The 21115-nt window shown below is 28.3% G+C and overlaps 2 protein-coding genes across 2 annotated transcripts; both read left to right on the forward strand.

Annotated features, from left to right (window-relative positions):
• The first annotated feature begins 348 nt into the window (after nucleotides 1–348).
• On the forward strand, nucleotides 349–5232 carry LOC118064291 (UDP-glucuronosyltransferase 2B14-like). The gene is made up of 3 exons (XM_035078792.1): nucleotides 349–1682; nucleotides 2743–2962; nucleotides 3059–5232. Exons 1-3 carry the CDS (start codon nucleotides 590–592, stop codon nucleotides 3354–3356), a joined length of 1611 nt encoding a protein of 536 aa, XP_034934683.1. The 5' UTR covers nucleotides 349–589; the 3' UTR covers nucleotides 3357–5232.
• Nucleotides 5233–6372: 1140 nt separating this feature from the next.
• On the forward strand, nucleotides 6373–12624 carry LOC118064327 (band 7 protein AGAP004871). The gene is made up of 10 exons (XM_035078827.1): nucleotides 6373–6557; nucleotides 8526–8649; nucleotides 8732–8841; nucleotides 9455–9527; nucleotides 9600–9682; nucleotides 9844–10047; nucleotides 10129–10184; nucleotides 10264–10342; nucleotides 10634–10735; nucleotides 11003–12624. Exons 2-10 carry the CDS (start codon nucleotides 8559–8561, stop codon nucleotides 11105–11107), a joined length of 903 nt encoding a protein of 300 aa, XP_034934718.1. The 5' UTR covers nucleotides 6373–6557; nucleotides 8526–8558; the 3' UTR covers nucleotides 11108–12624.
• Nucleotides 12625–21115: the final 8491 nt, after the last annotated feature.

Genomic DNA, 21115 nt, shown 5'->3' on the forward strand with positions numbered 1-21115 from the left:
TTCAAGCAATTAACTCAAACTTTTAAGGACATTCTTTACAATGTAATAGATATTACATAATATTAAATCTGTAGCTTGTTATAAATAATTCATCCTGTCAATTATCAATGGTAATTTATTAAAATAGCTGAACGAAAAAGGAAAACAATATTTTAAACAAAAATGCATGCTAATTGATAATTGTAATTGCAAAAATGAGGTAGATAATTGAGTTAAGTCAGCTTGAGCACCAACTTAGTGATTGAGGACAGTGTATGACACAAACTAAGTGGCCTTTCGTCAGTGTGGTCCCAGAAACTGTATACTAATTTATCTCTCGCTTGATATAACTCGAGTCAAAGAGTAGTGGGGCAAAGAGATTATACAACTAAACCCATCTGAAGCTTGAGTTCACTGTCAAGAGCTTAATGGTAGAGGTAGTTTAGTTCCATTGCTGTGCTAATCTGGTGGCTAGCTGTGTTTTAAATACATTAACAAGGTCATAAGTCAGAGGGAGTCTAAGTGAATACAATTTAAAACCGCATTGTAAAGTTGATAAGCTTAATCAGACTAATACACACGTGTAAATACGTTTGTTGCTGATGAGAAGATGAGTTTAAACTGTTTTTTTTTTGCTTTGTTGTTCATATTACTTTCAATCACAATAAGTAGTGGTGAAACTGGTATTAATAAAAAACAAGAGAAATATAAAATACTGGGAGTATTTGGGCATATCGGTAAAAGCCACTTCGATGTTTTCAAAGTGCTATTAGAAGAATTGGCACGACGTGGACATGATGTAACTGTTATATCATATTTCCCACGAGACAATGTGTCTTCTCCACTGCCCAATTATCGAGATATAAGTCTTCTTGATGAATTGGATATTGATGTTAATGTTGTAAATTTAAATTTAATTAAACATACACCGTGGAAACTCATCACTGAATTGATGGTACTAAGAGAAAAAGGATTATTATGTTGTGAAAAGGCTCTCAAGTTGCCTCGAGTTCAAGAGTTTATTAGATCGAACGAGAAATTTGATCTTATCCTTACTGAAGTCTTTAATAGCGACTGCTTCCTCGGGTTCGTTCATCGATTCAAAGCACCGTTTATCAGTCTTTCTTCTCATATAATGATGCCTTGGGCTAAATCTCGCATTGCTAATCTAGATAATCCTAGTTATGTGCCACATATCTTCTATGGGTTTTCTACAAATATGAATTTCATAGAGCGAATGATAAATACTGTTAGTTGGCCATTCATTGAACTTTTCTATGAAGTTGGTTTTAATTGGCCAACCCAGCCTTTGGTTGAAGAGGCTTTTGGACCAGGTGTTCCACCACTTAGTGAAATTGCCAAGAATACGTCGATGATTTTTGTTAACTCTCATTATTCTCTTCACGGTGCTGTGCCAACTCTCCCGAGTGTAATTGAAGTTGGTGGAATCCATGTAACATCTGTTCAACCACTTACTGAAGATCTGAAAAGATTTCTTGATAATGCTCACGAGGGTGTTCTCTTCTTTAGTTGGGGATCAATGATAAGAGCAAGTTCAATGTCCAACAAGACATTAACGAAAATTCTTTATGTTCTTCGAAGCATTCCAAGAAAAGTCATCTGGAAATGGGAAGTTGAAGAATTGCCAAATAAACCTCCCAATGTTTTAATCAGGAAATGGTTACCCCAAGCTGCTATACTCAGTAAGTATACATATTAAGTGATAATAATTCACACAAATTATGATAATATCACCGAATTCATAACTACATTATGTGTTGATGTCAAAACTGATTATATTTATTGATTATCTGAGGTAAACGAAAAGTCATTACTCTTATCATGTTTTAACTAAAATATTGATTAGATAGTTTGCACTACTTATTTTATTTTTAATATGTTAAGTCAATTACAAAAAAAATAATCCATTTGAAACAGTTTTTTATGATCATAATATTGTGAAAAATAATTGATTTGCTGTAATTGAATTGGCATAACAACTAGGTAACATATAATAAGAAAGATCAATCTATACATATAAATGTAATATGGGTGAGAGTGATGTTTATAATATATTAGTTGATTCATATCAATTATTTTTTTCTCATTAAAAAAATGAACTAAATTACCATGAACTTATAAAAATTCTAACGGACATTACCATTCACATTATTATTAGGATTAATAAAATATTGATAATTAAATTATAAATTAAGTTGTTAGAAAAAAATGATCAAAATCTTTCCAAGTTCATAGAAAAGAATTAAAACATCATATTTTTACAATTATAATAAATTTTATATTATTTTATAGCACTATTAATTGACACTCAATTTAGAAAAATTATCAAGCTACCTATATCTATTGTCTATTCTAGATAATATCTTTTTTATTTTACTTTCACATTCCGATATACGCCAGTCATTTTTATCACTTTATTTCAATGTTTCTAGTGATAAATAAACTGTTAATGAACATACTACAGTTTTCTGATTAAATTAGAACTTTGTTGATTTATAATACTATTTTATTATTAAGTTAAGTAACTTTTTCTCAATGATAAATAACTGCTACATTTATTTATAAATAATATTTGTCAAAATCAGCCTTAAAATAGGATCAGTTGTTTTAGTATTCATAGAATGTCGCTGACCACTAAAATACTTTTTCTTGTCAGAGTAAAATTTATATAGTTCTCAGTAGAATAAGAAGCATAATCAGAGAAACACATGAAGCTAACTGACTAGGGACATTTTATTCTAGGACATCCAAATGTAAAATGTTATTTGGCCCATGGGGGTATGCTTGGTATCAGTGAGGGTGTTAGTGCTGGAGTTCCCATGGTGGTCGTTCCAATGTACGGAGACCAGTTCAACAATGCTGCAGCTGCAAAAGAACGCGGAGTTGCTATTGTTCTAGAATGGAATAATTTTAATGCAAAAAGTCTTAGATCTGCGATTGATCGCGTCTTCAATGATTCCAGGTAAAAGAGGCCAAGCTTTTATTTATTGCATTACGACTGCTATGTAACTGTCATTTGTTAGGTTTCTTTGTTTGCATTTGTAATTTTTCATTCCAGTTATCAAAAAAATGCAAAACTTCTTCAAAAAGCATGGAATGATCGTCCAGAGACTCCATTGCAAACTGCTGTTTGGTGGACTGAATATGTGGCTCGAGGGAATGGGAATAAATATTTGAAAAGTTCAGCAGCTTCTTTATCTTGGTACCAGATTACTTTGATCGACGTTGTTATCGTACTTGTTATGGTATTGGCTATGCTTGTTTTTATAATTTATCGGATAATCAGAATGCTTGTCAGGTCACTTTTAAAGACTGACAGATCCAATGTACAAATGATGAAAAAAAAGCAAAACTAAATAGAAGAGACTATTTTAATAGCCATTAATAAATATCATAAAAATCAATTTTTCTTTATAACTGACAAGTGATTTAATGGTGTTCGAAGATATAAAATACTCCGAAGTTTTAGATTACAAATAATATAAGTCTGACTAGAAAAATTAGACAGTAATTTACAAAAGAAAAAAACATTTAAGAATAGAATAAATACGTAGACATTCATGTAGGGGAGCATAAGTGATATAATAAAATTTCATGGTGATTTTAATTCATGAAAAGAGAAAGAATCAGAAAGAGATGAATTCTAAAATAGAAGAAATAATTTTAGTATTTGAAAAAATGCTTACAATATGTAACTGAACCCAAGTGTATGTATAGTGATTGTACTAAAAATGAATTTAAAAAGATATATGGTTAGTAGATTGAACCAAGGTCATGTAAATTATGAATATCACTGTTCAAATGTGAATCATACAATAAATAAGATACATAGCACTGTCATCCATAGAAACAATTATCAAATCAAATCCCCACTTTATAACCCTAACATTTATGAGTAAGATGACGATCAAATAAAATGAATCCACTAGAAAATTTTTTATCAGTTTCTAATTTCATTTATTCTTGCTAAGCCATCAAATTTTGGTGAGTTGGTATTAAGACTTTTCAATTATCCCATGCTAACAATAAGTTAAGTTTAGTATTTTGGTTAGTTGAATTTAATACTAAATAGAGAATGCACTATTGATGAAATAATTAAAGCGAAAGTTAGTACTGCAAGTGAAATTAGGAATGAGTTATTTAATACGATAGTCATTTACCAACAATTAAGCTAACGGCGAGATCTCCACTTAAGTAAGGTAGATGTATGTTACTGCAGTCTAGTACATTATTGTGGCTTAAGATTGTTATGGCTAAAAACAAAGTAATCCAACTATTAACGATTTAGGAAAATTTTAAATTAAGAGAATCTAGGGCAAAAAAAATACTTAAGGTAATGATATATTTTCAGACTGCTCTTAACACTTTTTTATCACTCCTCATTAAGAGAAGTTTTTTTTGGTATAAAAACTATTAGATAAAGAATACTTATTCTGAAATGTTATTGTTGCTCAAACAATTCTGACATCATATTTGGTTTAAAATACAAGAACAATAATAACTTAGAAAATAACTTCACGAGAAACAATTATGAAGTAGAAATATTTTTGAATGATAAATGACTTTAAATGCTTCTAGTTTTTTCATATTTCCACGTATCAATTAAAAAAATAATATATCGTTTCATTTACTGTTTCAGTTTATCTGATTAATTGGCTTATTTAATTGCTATCAAGCAATTTATTATTCGAAGATATAATTATAAGTAAATTAGATGATTTGTATTGGACGACTCTTTATTAAGTTTGCTGGTAATAAAATAAATTTATTGATCTCGGTATTAATTATTAGCCATTCAAAATTTATCGTTTGTGATATTAATAACTTATGTCACCAAGATCGATTGTTTGAATCCTCCTAAAATAACATGGACTTGTGACTAAATATTTATGTATAGAATACGAAAATATAATCGAAACAACGATGTTTTTTTAGTACATAGATGTTGATGACAAACCAAGTATCTGATTTTACCTATACAATGTTTGCCAATGAATAGAAATTTAATCAACGTATTTAAAACTTATTAGAAATAAAAAAACTTTCTTTTTATTTTAGTAGAAAAGAAATAACTGTCAGTCTCTTAATTGTTGTCAATTTTTTTATTTTATATCTTAGGATAAATTTTTTTTATATTATGTATACATTAAAAAGTGGCACAGATAAGCAATATTGAAAAATTTTTCTATTACAACTTCATCAATTCTATTCGTTTCAACTAGACTTTACCCATTACATAAAATGGAATCTATTCATTATGAATAAATGTTGGCTTAAAAATATTCAATAGATTTTTTGCTCTTTTGTATTTTCTATGTGTAAATAAAACGGATTTGTTCTTGATTTATACTGATTTAAAAAAATATACCATTATTTCTGTGTACTTTATAGCAAATTGAAGTAACAAATCTGTAAAAAATAAATCTGCGACTCATATACAAAGATAAAAAATTCCAATGAATTTCTCAACCATTTTCACATTCCCTATTACACTCTACCACCTTATCTTTCCTCGAATTCTCTTGTCTCGAAAATAAATTGGAATATTCTCAACGATTGTCACCCCAAATCGTTATAAATATTCTAAAGACTACCGTATTTTCCAGTTCGAATTGAGACAACAATTACGTTAATACTTTTAATAACATGTAAAAGTAAACCTTCATTTTCAAAGCTTCGTAATCGTTCTAGCTTGAAATTGATTGAATATCTTATCATAAAAGCCAAGTCATAATTCTTTTGTTTACTCCAAACAACAAAATACTACTTTTCTCAGAAGGAGCAGTAAATTTCTGTTTCTGCATGATAACCCATTTTTGAAAAAGTATGAAGCAAAAGAAATATTTCATAAACTATTGACGGATGAATTAAGTTAGAAGATAATATTACTTGTTTCTTTTTCGCGTGTATGACATTGTTTCAGTAATATTTAAAATTACAACGGAAGCGAAGGTAATACTTATTACTTAAATATTTATAATTAAATAGCGTAGCAGTAACTCTGATCAATTTCTTCAGTTTCAAACCTCTAATCAACTATAATTATTTTGTTGTTTTTTTTGAAATATCCGATACCTATTCTTAAGAAAAGTTAGAAGTAAAATGAATGTTAATTAAATAAAATGTTTCTAAAAATATATTGTTATAATATGATGATGGTTGGAAAAATCGATGATAGTAAACTAGGCAAAGGGTAGACCTTCGTAAATACAATGTCAATTTCATTGAATATTAATGATTCAGACTCTAGGAAAATGAAAATCATATATGACGTAAAAAAGAATAATAAATAATGCAAACATCTATTAGTATCTGTTCATTGTCTTTCATTAATCATTTCCAAAACTAATAGTGCGTGTACGAGCTCCTTGTTTGTAGCGTACAGATACTTGTGGGTCACGTGGACTATTCATAATTAATCGTTGTTATCTGCATTTATATTCTACCAACGATTCTACCCTTGGTCATTAGGGTAGCGTCGACTAACGTATTATTCCGACAGTATCTGTCGTCGTGGTAACCTTTTCTACATACTACCGTCAGTTACAATTGTCAAGGTATATCAGGAAACAAGTCATTTTTTCCCGGCTGTTGCGAGTTCTTTTTCACGCTGGTTTAGTGACCAGAATTGTTTTTGATATTCAGGGTTAAATAAAGGTGATCTCAAAGTTTGAAAAATCTTCCTGCGTTGTAGTGATCCCTAAATAATTCTGGGATTGTTGCTTCAGACCTGTTGGATTTTTCAAAACAATTGTAAAAGTAAATTAATTTATCAAGTTTAACTATTACTTTCATGATCGTTAATTGAAAAATTTATTTACATTAAAATTAAATTATTTTTAGTTAAATAAACAAGAAATTAATTGAGATTTTGAAACAAAGGTTCATGAAAATATTTATAAATACCTTCATTAAAATATTGCTGAAAAATAATGATGTTTTGAAGCTATTGATTTTAAAGTTTATATGAGTTATAACATGTTGATTAGTGTTTCATGTGAAAATGTTTTGAATAGATAATATATGAGTTATGTGAATGATACAATTTATATAATTTATACAGTTATACAATTTTCCAACAATACAAAGATAATATGCCAAGTGCGAATAATCCATGGGAAGTTTTAAAAAGGATTCAACGTCACTCCAACTTACAAATTGACAGTTTATGTGTCTGTTTTACAGCCAAGCTTTTGATTTAAAATTTTGTATCATTGTACTTTCATCACACGTAAGCTGTCAATCAAACCATGGTCAATGAGTGTTTTTAATTTTATTGTAAAAATTAAAATACTTTAGTACTATCTGGTAGTTTACAGTTTTTAGGTGATTCTTTATATAAAAACATCGAATAAAAATGAAAAATTTTGACAGATAATAAATCATTGCTTTTATAACTCGGGTTGTCAAACGAGATAATTAAACGACGTAAAATTTGATATTGACAAAAAATATGTTTTCAATCATTTTTAAAAGTTAATAAAAAAAATCAAAATAATTGTCAAATAGTTATTTTTATCTTGTCCTTAAAATATTCATTTAAGAATGAAAATGAAGATTTTGAGCGGAAATTACTGATAAATGAATCATATGTATGCATTCTTAGTAATCAGAAATAACTTTTTTGAAGTAATCGATTTATTTAATTTAAATTGATCAAATTCATATATTACATTGAAAATTATTTGAAATCATTGTTAAAGGATGAACTGATTAAATAAAATTGATATAAAATAAAATTCTATTTTTACAATTCCATTTCAATAGTTTAAAAGTTACACGCAGAGAAATGTATAGTAAAAATTACCATTAATTTTATGGTAATTCGGTGTTACTGCTGCGTGAGGGTAAAAATTACTATACAGATTGTAAAAATTACTGTGCACATTGTAGAAATAACTGAGTTGCATAGTAATTTAAAAGGTAAAATTAAAGTAAAAATTACTATGCAGTTTAGTAATTTTTACCCTCACATATCAGTGTCATCAAATTATCATAAAATTCAAGGTAATTTTTACTATACATTTCTCTGCGTGTAGTGATTAGTTTTCAAGAAATATTTATTGACATCAATCAAAGTAAAAATAACACAGAAAATATCTTACTTAATATAGAGAATTATTCTTATTTATGCATAATAAATGTATCCAAGTCTGAGTGTGCTGAAAGTTATACGGACGTTGACTTGGTAAAATTGTGAGGACCCAACAATAGTCAAAGCCATACATCAATTATTTACATTCCGAATACAATCTATAAAAAGTATGTTCACATGATTCCTATGTTAACAATCATAATGAAATCAATGAAACATTTTTATTGTGACACTTTCAATGATAAAGTATTATTAGTAATGATTCTAATTGTGAATCGGCACATAGCGATTTTATTGAGAAATAAAAATGTTGTAGTAAAATAATGGCTTAAATTCAGTCCAGACAATAAATAATTGTGTGCTGTATTTATAGTCAACTAAAAATAAACAATTTAATTTGAAATTAAAACGAAAATGTTGATAAAATCAGGTGGCGCATTTTAGCGCGCGTATCAATCCGGGAATGTCTCTTCCGCTTGCAAATATGAGTAACGGAAACACGACTATTCAAGTAAATACACGTCCGGATGATATACGGAAACGCATTATTGGAGGTAATTAACTTGGTGATTTATTATTTACATACGCTATGTTTAGTATTTTGTATATCCACGTTAAATTTATTATTTTGTGCAGCTGAGGATACGAAGGAAGGTGATTCAACACAATGTGGAAATATTCTCGTTGTACTGTCCTGGATTGTTGTCATCCTTACCATGCCTTTCTCGCTTTTTGTGTGCTTTAAGGTAAAATTTATAATCTCATAATAACCATTTTTAATAATCAATAAAATTTATTAAAGTTTCATTTTATTAGTTATCCTTGAAGTTATTTAATATCATTAGAATTTATGAAATAAAAACATTTTATCAAATTTTAATAATTCAATAGCATAGTAAAAAGTTATTAATATCTAAATAATAGATAAATAAAAATAACTCATCTTATCATTACAAGTTAGAAAAAATTATGAAATTTTTATGAATGTAAATTTTAAATTATCGTATTATTTAGAATAATGAGAATCTTCTATTTCTATGATTGAAAATAAAAAATACAAAATGAATGGATTTTTTATGCTACTAAAAAAATAAATATTGATGTCGAAGAATTGATGAAAAATAAGAAATAAGTAGTTAGTATATTTTTTATCATCTAAAAGCTTAAAATTTATGATGAAAAGCTCTTTTAATTTACTTGAAAAGTTTTTAAGCTATACTGAGTTCATAGTTGTTAATGGATTAATCAAGGGCTGTTAGTAAAAGAGAAACAAAAAGAGCTTTGGTTTTAAATATAGAAATTTTCCATTTCACTTATTGCCTTGAAAATCAATAAATAATCTGTTTATCTTTCTTTTAGGTCGTTCAAGAATACGAAAGAGCAGTAATATTCCGTCTTGGAAGATTGTTATCAGGTGGAGCGAAAGGACCAGGTATTTTTTTTTGTAACTGAATAAGCATCTAAATTATTTGCATGGTTTTAAGTAAAAAATACTTCTTTTCAGGAATATTCTTTATCTTGCCTTGCATCGATTGTTATGCAAGGGTAGATTTGAGAACTCGGACTTATGATGTCCCGCCTCAAGAGGTACTAGAAAATATTATTTTCATCTCTATTATTATTTTAGTCTTTTGATCATTCTATGATTTGTTTAAATCGTAATAGACGTTATCATACTAATCATAAAAAAATCATGTTCTGATAAAGCAATTGAAATTAACAATTATTGTCATAAACTTCCTTTGAAGGTGCTAACGAAGGATAGCGTGACAGTTTCTGTTGACGCAGTTGTTTATTATCGTGTAAATAATGCAACGATATCGATTGCAAACGTGGAAAATGCTCATCATAGCACACGATTACTAGCACAAACAACTTTACGAAACACTATGGGTACAAGGCCTTTACACGAAATATTAAGTGAACGTGAAACAATTTCTGGAACTATGCAGGTATTTGGTCAGAATTACAAATTACTAGAATCAATAGCGGTTATTTAATCAATATTTGTTGATACTTGAATATCATTTCAGGCTTCATTGGACGAAGCCACAGATACATGGGGTATAAAAGTAGAACGCGTTGAAATGTAAGTCTATATGTAAGATTGATTTATGATTGAATTTTTCAAAGTATTGATCAATTTTTAATGATAAATGTATTCTTAGTAAGGATGTTCGACTACCAGTCCAGTTACAACGAGCTATGGCTGCTGAAGCTGAAGCTGCTAGAGAAGCAAGAGCTAAGGTAATTATTCAAAAGAAAAAGGGTAATTTTAGAAAGAAAATGTTTTTGTTGTAAGATTTGCTTTTAAATTGGTTTTAAATTAAATGTTTTGAGACAGTCTAGTAGAGCAGAGAATGATAATATCTTCTTATAGTTGGTAAAGAAGAATATCAAACGTAGACAACTTAGAAAGTTGATATTAAATGTTTCCAACTTAATCTTCAGATGTATAGAAATATTTTTATACTTCTTATTACATTCTACTTCTGATTATTTTCTTTTAATCAATCAATTTTGTCTGTATTAAATTAGGTAATTGCTGCTGAAGGAGAACAGAAAGCCAGTAGAGCACTGAGAGAAGCATCAGAAGTTATTGGAGATTCTCCAGCAGCTTTACAACTTCGTTATCTACAGGTAACATAAATGTTTGATTTGAATAATTTATTTATCTGATAATAAATTTTTTTATTTGTTTACTTTTAATCGATTATTCATTTATTGTCTTTCCATTTATTTGAAAACAAGTGTTTGAGTAAAAAAAGAAGAAAAGAATAAATTTGATTCCGATTGAAAATATGAAGAATCATTACTATTCAATAACCGATTGACCTTTTCGATAGAGGATATTTTTTATGATTTTATTATAAATTGTTTTTCATTCAACTACTTTTTTTATTTCAGACTTTGAATACGATATCAGCAGAAAAGAATTCAACAATTGTTTTCCCATTACCTATTGATATGCTGACCTACTTCATGACAGCAAAGGAAGGAAAATCATCCTAATTCATAATTGATGAAGCTCACGAATGAACTTTTATTACACTAATGATTGATAAGTGCCTTTTTTTTTTAACACTGCACATATTATTTTCCTATTTTATATTGGTATATACTTTGACCTAGCCTTTTTGATGACTCTATAAACGAAATATTTTATGGCACTCAAGAACAAAATTAGTTTAGAGTTTATTGATGATTTTTAGCTCAAATTATTTTGACTTAATTAAAAAATAGTTATGCAATTATTTTATAAATAATTAGATTTTAAAGTATTCTGTTTTTATTTATTAAAGTTCGTAATAATTATAAAATGATTTTTTACGTGACTAGTTCTAAATATAAATTCTACTACTGATTCATTAAAAGTGATTCTTGAATATAAATGAAACATATTCAATACTATAATTATAAATATTGAAACAAAAACATAAGGAAATGTAAATACAGGTCTAATGAATATGCTCAGATACTTTATAATTTTGTTCATGAGTGTACTTATGCACGAGTTTTGTAAAGATTTACAAAAATCGATGAAACTAAAGTTTAAAAGCACTGCGACCCTATAAGACTTGAAAGTAAAAAATAAGTAATACTTAAATATAAATTTATATTTAAATTATTTTAAACTTATATTTTTATATAAATTTATTTTTTTTTTTACATAAATAAATTTATATGAATGTATAAGTTTGAGGTAGATGTTAAGTGAGAAGTGTATGTTGATATTACGTATTTTATTGGTGAACTTTATCATTCAATTGTGATGTTATTAAAAAATGGGTGTCATTTGAACATCATACATAACTGAATAATACTATACATATCAGAGTGAGAAAATATCTATGATAATAAATGTAAGACTCATCAAAGTCTACTTCTCGTGGATATATTCTTGTATTTTTGAAGATTTTTATTCATATGATAAAAATATTATCTTCATCGTAACATAATTTAATTCATTTAGGCACGGATAGACACTTCACTAAAAAACAAATAAGGTAGCTCAGTTGAAGATTAAATAGTTTTTACTGACGAATTAATGATCTTAATAATAAACTAGAGCAAAAGTTTAATCTGAGTATGTACAAAACAGGGTGAATATTACAAGATGCTACACCATTAAATTTTTTAAAACTGTTTTGTAAAGGTCAAACTGTAGAAGATGAAACTTCATTTCATTTTCTGTACAAGTTTCACAGAAAAACACATTTGTTTTTTCTATTATAATTTTATTTTATCTTTATTTCTATTCTTACTTTCTATCATTATAAAGTACTTGATGATACACTTGTATTCCACATAAAAACACAACTTTCAGGATAGAGTTGATTCAAAAAGAACTAAATGAAAGCAATATAACGCTTGATGAAAAAAGTTAAGTAAAAAACAGATATACCTGGTTTTATTCTATTCGTTTCTACTTTTTGTCATGTATATGCTGTTTATATCTTCAAATAAAAAACTAGATGTTTATTTGTCGAAAATGTTCTTATTTCAAAATCCCATTCTTTGTTTAATAATAATCTCATGAGAATACATAAACTATTAATTCTGATGAGTAGATGAAATAATTAGATATTTGTTGATCAACGAAATTGAAGTATTTAAACACTCCATATCACGTATTTCGAGATGTGATAAAATCTAAAAATTATATTTTATTAATATTATATGAATATGGTAAAAATGACACAATGAGGGAATAAAACAATGTAACTAACGATGAGTGAATAATTATTACATACGTCCATTTGAACTGTTTGTTTTCCCCCATGCCCGCTTGATCTTTAATTTTAGTGCTAGATAGTAGAATGAAATTAGCAGCACGAAATTCTCTTTTGTTTTACATATAATTGAAAATAAAAAAAAAACCCGTTATTAGTCAAAGGCTGATCATGGTTTTATTATCATAAAAGAAAGAAATAATATTTATTTTCTCCAAATACTCACCGTTTTTGTTAATAAAAATGAATTAAACTAAAAGTAATGGAAACGTAAAGTGTGATAAATGTGATTATATTTCTGTGAAATAAATTAACCCCAAAAAGTAGTTGATAATAAAAAGCTTCTACTTATTGAGTGGTACTAAAATATCAGTGCACTGAGGGTATTAATATTTGAATCAACCATTTAATAGTATTAATTGAATAATTTTACTGATAAATAACAGATAAAGAACCCAAATCAGATTGACGAAAACAGACAACAAGCTAGAAGAGAGCACATTCTCTTTTGTGAATAGATTAGAAATCTGTAATTGTACAATCGGTAAGTTAGTTTTCAAATGTAAATAACTATTATTTTACTAGTTTATCAACAACTGTAAACACAATTTTACAATTTCGATTGAATAATTTCAATTTAAACTCTGCAACTTGTATACAAGTAAAAGAAACAGCATATTATTATACTACAACTCTCAAACTATTTAATATTATGTTTCTTAAATGTTCAATGGATTAATTTAATGAAAAATCGTGACTTTTTTGGCGAAATTTTATTCATAATTTATAGAAAGAGCCAGGAAATATTAAAATTTTAATGAACACCAGATTTTTTTCACTGGACTTTTAGTAGTTATGCTAATGTGGCATAAAACAGATGAATTCGCATAATTTCTTACCCAGAATCATTGGGTGTAGAACGGATTAATTCAGAATGAAATATTTTGTAAACTAAACAAGCAGAATATTGTATTTTTGGGAATTGTTTAAGCAATATGTTGATTTAACGAGATAGATATTGTAGACAAATTGAATGTTTGCTAAATCATTAGGATGAGAGGTATATCAAGAGTGACAGGTGACACGTGCACTTGTAAATCTCAGCTTGACTCAAGCGGAATTTTGGGTTTTAAGAATGCAAGGTGCGAGCATGGTAGGAGGTAATAAAGCCCTCGGGGGCATCTTCGGGTATCTTAGTCGAAGGTAAGTGAGTTTACTCACTGGCTAGGTAGTCTGTCTACCTGGATTGGAGGTAGCAAACAACTAAAGGGGGTCGGTGGGGGTGTTACGAACTACGCGAGAGGTCTTCTCATCTTAGTTATAGGTCCGAGAGAAGAAGTGAACTGTGTGAGGCTCCTCGTGAGCTCAGAGGTGGCGGCAGTCTGGTTCAGGGACTTGGGTCTTAGTTTGCTTGCGGCGTTTACGACGCGCGGCCGCTTTCCGACATACGTGAGCTTCTTCACGGATTTAACGCGACATCAAAAGCCACGAGGACCCCGGCAATTATCATTTCAATCAGCAGAAAAAAATTTATTTTTATTTTTTACATTTATTTCAACGGATTCTCCAAACGAACGAACGAACGACGCACAAAAATCCCACGCAACTTCGTCAAAATAATGACGCTAAAAATTCGAGGGAGAATTTTGAGAAGAATGAGGTTTAAGAGTCTCGAGAATTCACCAGAGTTGCTTATTTTGAATATTCTATCATTTTTTTTCTGGTGATGAATAAAAATATCAAATATATATATATACACGAGGATAATTTTTTTTAAAAGTGCTTCGGTGTGTTTTGTGTACTCTTTTATACTTTTTCATTTTACCATTTAGATGTATTTTTAACTGAAAAATTCAGGACACTGACAAATTAAATACCCCGGGCGATTGAGAAGTGGAGTAACTCTCGACTTGTTCCATCGTCTCGGATTACTTGCTCCAGAAATAAATACGAATGTTATAAGTGTTGTGTTTTTCTCTGTTAGTGAAATAAATAAAATAATTAGTGAAAGCATAAAATCATTTTTTCCATTGGTTATTATTTAATGTTTGGATGTAAAAATGGTGTTAAAAAACATCAAGCAAGCCCCGAGGCTCACTTTCTTGTTGATTATCTTACTTTTGCCCTTGTGGGATATTAGTGACGCAGCGCGAGGATTCAAACGAAACTTTAGGAACGGTAAGTGTCAATGATCAATTGACCATTCGATTCTACTTTTAATCATGTTTAAATGACATTTAGATTAAATGTAAATGGATAGCTTGTACACACAATCATCATTCGACGAATCCTTCATTTAACTTTTCCCCGAAAGATTGACGTTAATACAGAAAATAAAATTTTCACAATAAAACAAATGCATTTAAGAATAATTTATGCATCAAGTGAGAATAAGTATCATTTAAACATTTGTTTATGATCTATATAGTAGAGGATATGTCGTGTTCAAACGTAGTAAAATCGTGACACTGAGACGTTAGACCACAGTTTCGTTTGTGCCACCCGGCTTTTCTTCAATTTATATTTAGCAACGGATGCGAGAAACCAAGAGAGAAAGTTCTCCAATTTTGAAAAGGTCCATGACTCAGCACATGTCATATTAGTAAAATCTTAATTATTTGAATTATTTCTATGTTTACCACAAACCTGAAGAATCATATTTTTATAACACTCATCAATTGTCTTTCATTTATTCTTCATCTGAAACGTTTATTTTTTGTGGTATAAACAAATATTTATCTCCATATTAAAATTACTGTAAAATATTCCAAACTGACTGTAATGAGCAATTATAAATTTTCGCACCCTCAGATGCACGCAATTCCCGAAATAATTTTATTTTTGTTGCACACTCCGTCATTTTACTCTTATTTAAATGCAGTCGTGGCGGTGCATGCAAAGCAACACTCTGAATCGAGTACGTGCTCGGAGTACAAATTCCATGGGGCCCTATGAGCTCCCATCATCTCATTTACGAGATAAAAAAGTAAAAATTACTCGACTTCACCATACTCACAATTGATCTCCTTGAAACGCCCTCGTAATCCTCGACGTCGATTATTTTGTTGAATGAATTTGTGAATTAATTGGGTACCAGTGAAATTAATTGACCACATAATGGATGTGAAAAAACTTATAAATTGAATGCCAAGTTCAGATTGAAAATTATGATTAATAAAAAACGATGAAACCTTCTTGAAATTTTAAATCAAGCCATTTTTTAAAATTACATCAAATTTCTGGAAGAGAACTTGAATAAACATTTATTTTTATTGATATAATTTATTCTGAGAATACATAAAAAATATTTATTTCTTTTTTATGAAAGTCAGCTACTGTGAAAAGCCCACCCCTAGTCTGTAACGATTAATTAAATCCAATTCACTGAAAAGTTACACATCGATTCATAAACCATTGACATAAAAGTAAATAATATTTCCTGGCGCCACACAAAAAATGAAGGAAATAAATAAAAATAAAAACAAAAGTTACAAAGAACCCGGGCCTATTCATTTCGACCCTCATCTCAGGCCTTTTCAAATAAACGTGTGAACATTGATGTCTAAACTTGTTTCACTCCTACTATTTGAGGCATAATTAATTAAAGTTTTCTTTGATGTTTTTATCTAAATGTTAGATTTCTCCTAAAAGAGATGTCAAATTATTACCTACATTTCAATCAGCCTTTTTTAATTACTCTTTTTTCTGCAAAAGCTTCAAAAGTGCATGGATTGAAGTTAAAAAAAAAATAATTTTATTTTGTTTCCATCATAATTAACTGATACAAAATTGCAATAATTGCATACTTAAATGCTTTTTTTCATCCTACGGCACGCGCAATTTCTTTTTGACTGACGGCCCGGAGTTTTTTGGTGAAGACTCCATGATGTAGACGAAACGAAGGAGAATCTCTTGCTGAGTCTGGGGAAGATAATAAAGCGGCAATAAAGCAACATTGCCTTAGGGTTAAAATCCTGGTAGAGGTTTCTCTTCTTTTGGAGATGGCCCGTGTTTCACCCCAGGCTCTTCATAAAAATAACGTGTTGCGTTACTTTTTGACGCTGCATTCATACTGAAGGTAAACTGAATGCCATTATTTTATCGCCTGTTATCAACAGTTAATATATAATGATAACTATCTTCTCTGGTATTCCTTGGAAAGTAATTTGGCCAGAATATTTTTCTCAATCATTCAATTAAATTTAAAGAATGTATGATTTCAATTAGCTATTTTCTCTATTAAAGTAATCCATTTATATAATAAATTGTTTAAGTATATAATCAAAATAAATAGTTTATTGCATTCGAAAAGATTTCTTTCTGCTTGAAAATATTACAACAATTAATTTAAATAAATATTTATGATTATGACATGACATGCTTGACATTTTTTTCATTTTTGACAATGCCATTTTATTCATTAATAAAACTATTCATAAACTATTCGTTGATTAAAGTTACTAAGTGTTTTTTTAAAATCATTTTTAAAAAATGAAAAAGAAGATATTGTTGAAGTTTATGGAGAAATAAAAAATATAAGTAAGACAAACTTCTCTTCATTAATAGCCTTTATTTGGGTGTAATTTTTTCTGTTTAATAAAAATAAAATATTGTTGGAAATTATGATTTCCTAGAAGTCTTCGGTCAGTAGCTTCTCGATAGCAGTGTCACGTAAAACCTGACAAGACTCTACAAAGACTATATTTATACTTTAAGCAACGAGAACGTCCCATAGGTTGACTCTTCTTCCATACGTTCTTATATACTTGTAGTTTTTACTAAAAGTTTTTTCTCCATTTCTTCAACTCTACGATTCTTCAGCTATAAACATCATTTACTTTACTCCTTATCCTCAGGACTTTCAAGATGCAATTTTCACTTATATATAGATAACTATTATTTCCTATTCCGTTATAATAAAGAAATAGTTATTCCTTCTGTTTGTATTTCTTATCATTTTCTGGTCAATGTAATGAATACTTTGGTGCTTTTCATTATCTCTCTTGTACTGGAATGTATTACTTATTGATGTAATGGCTTCATAAAAATCACCTTCGGACGTCTGTTGATTACATATGAATACATGTAAAAATAGAAGAGTGGTGTGAAAAATAGTAGTTGTTGAAAAAAATTAACGAGGCGGATGTATACATGGCGCCCGCGAACTTTCAAGTGCCATCGAGGCGTGGCGCGAAAATGCTCTGCAATTAACTCAAGATATCGAGTTTTAATGATCGACTGTACTTCTCAACGAGTTTCTCTCTGCATCCTCTTCAACTGCGATCGCAAAATCGAGTTCAATAGCATTTCATTCATTTCCCACTAAAAAAATCAATCTCGCGATAACTGCACATGTCATTCCATTAATAATTATACTGTTTATCTCTACATAACACGTACTGTTTATGATAATTATTTCTGTATAATTTGTTGGAATAAATTAATTATGTAAAAGAAAATCTGAAGCCATTGGAAATAAATATTTATATCAAGTTTAATATGATATGAGTAGTGGAAAGAATTTTTTTTTCATTCAAAAAGGACAATAGCAATCTTGTGCGAGATCGTTAATACTCCATCTGCTACTGCTGTATTTCCTGTCGTTTACCACACGAGCTTGTGCCATTATTTATACGCACGTTCTATGTCCTATTTAATAAAAGTGTTCCTTTTGATTTTTTCCACCACGTAACCTTCGACTTCCGGCACACAGTCGAATACAATAAATGCGCGCGAGAGAACTCCGCCCGAATGAGCCACTCTTTTTCTACCAGATTGAGACGTCAAAACCATCACGACCCCTCAGACGTTTCTTATATTCTTTCCCGCACGCTCAAGTATAACCGTGCACCAACGCGATTCTTCCATCCATAATCTTCCAAGTTATTAATGAATGCATCAGAATATTACACAAGGGGCCTCTCTACATCTGAGAGGAAGTTCAATGTTTCTTTATCACGTTCTCTTTATTGACTATTTAATGTGATTTTTTTTCATTCTTGAAAATTATACAATTTTTTATTCCTATTCATAATTATTTAATTGAAAAAACTATTTACATTCTTGATCTTTGAAAAAATTTAATAAAAATCTATTAAAGTTTCAAAAGGATTTTTGAGTAAATATTCTTTTTTAATTAATTATTGCTGATTTTTAATAATAATTGTAGTGAAAATTATGTAAAATTCAATTTTTTCATAAGTGTTGAAATGAAATACATGAAAATGGAAAACACTTATATAATTTTCAAAGGCTGTTAAGTGTAGTAACTACGTTTTCAATATTTAAGTGGTATAAATAATTTTAACACTTCAGTAGAGAAAATTGTTGATTAATTAGTTGAAATGTATAGATATATCTAAATAATAAAAATGATTTTTTACATTTTAATGTTATAGTATCAATCAATCAATCAATATTTTTAACGTTGTTGAAATGTGAGATGTTGATTAAAACATTTTTATTGGTTTCTCAATTGTAGCACTTGGTATTAATGGTAATTTGATTTCTTGTAAGATCCTCAACAATGTTCATGTCACTCAACAGTACATAACCGCATAATCTGAGATTTGATACTTTCTAACTGTTTTTATTTCATCATTACTTATTAGTATTAATATTTTCTTTAGTAATTAGAAGCATTGATATAAATAATAAAAAATAGTTAAAAATGTTATCTTTTGCACAAAAAATATCGGAGGAGATGTTTAATTAAAAATGATTTAGAGACATTTATGATAATATTTATGACAAGAATTGTTAAAACTGATTAACAATCATCGATTACAAATTTATTTTACTTGTAATGTTTAGTGATAGCTCACATTAAAGTAAATGAAACAGCTGGATTTACTCTTAGATATTAATTTTTCGTTCAACATTTCATAATTCAGTTCTTTTATTCAGAAGAATAACAAGAACAAGTATTGAGTAATCTTAGATATATTAGTTTATCAAATATATTTATATTCATTAAAGCAGATTTATTCATGCAACTATTTTGATGCAGAACTAACGAAATCTGTACACTAGTCGATCTAATCCAGATTTCTAATTTGTTTATTACTTTTAGGAAGTTATTGAAAATACTTTATAGTTGTATATTAAGAATTTTTAGCTTTAATAAATTTGCTTAGCTTTGGTATAGGAATGGGCTTTCGTCTAATATTAGACAATAACAAAATATAATATATATACAAAATATATATTAAGGTTATTTTACAAATACTTTATTTAATACTCATGATAGTAAAAAGATAGAAAGTTATCTGAGTCAAAATATAGTTAATACCTACATTTATTTTTTTCATAATATTCCTATTTTTGTTATCTTGTATTTAACCTTGTTATCCTAATATTAGTTTATTTCATTTTTTGAGTGGATAAAAATTATGATAATAAAGCTTAATTTTAACCTTCGAATCTTAAAACTGTGTAAATCTAACTTCTGAAGTTAGTAAAAATTAGGATAATCTGATTTCAACCTCTTTAATTGACTTATCCATATCTAGCAGTACTTATGGAAATAGTTGGAATAAGGTCACAATTTATATAAATTAATTAATTTTCTAAAAATTTTATTTATTAACAATTGCATTGTTTTAAATTATATGTTAAAACCTAATAATGACTTTCTTTAATAACATATGTGATGTTAATGCTTAGAATAATTATGCTAATAGACAGTCCAATTATCATTAAAATAAAATTAATAATTATGAAAAATAATGTTTTTATTAAAATATCAAATAAAATTAGATTGAAACCAAGAAAAGTATAAAATAAAAGTAGGATAAAGTTAAGACAAAAGAAAAATAGAATTAGGATAAAGATAGGATAAAATTGAAAGATTTTCGTCCTACGAAACACTGATTTGCTGCATATTCTGACTTTAAGTAGGATTTTTTAATCTTAAATTAAACTTTAAGGAAAGTTAGTCTTACGATAAAAATAGGAGTTATATTTTGACTCGGGATATGTATAAAAGATTATTTAATTTTTAATGTAATTAACACATGATTGAATTCAACTGCTTCATTGTTTTTAGATCAGTTTAATTTTAAACTAACAATTTCTTCAATGATCAAAGCTTACTCCAATACAACCTCATTCAAAACTTTGAGGCTTTTCTTTCAAAGTTTTTGTTATTATTTCCACTACAACATTCAATCAATTCATTTTTATGTTTAAGATAATTACTTTTCTTATTAAAATTTTTCTTAAGATAATTATAGTTATTTTTTTCTTTCGAATCGTTGAAAATTTTATAGACAAGGTGTAGTCATAC

The sequence above is a fragment of the Chelonus insularis genome, unplaced genomic scaffold (genome assembly GCF_013357705.1).
Source record: "Chelonus insularis isolate UGA/USDA-ARS -01 unplaced genomic scaffold, ASM1335770v1 contig_17_pilon, whole genome shotgun sequence".
NCBI classification, from domain to species: Eukaryota; Metazoa; Arthropoda; class Insecta; order Hymenoptera; family Braconidae; genus Chelonus; species Chelonus insularis.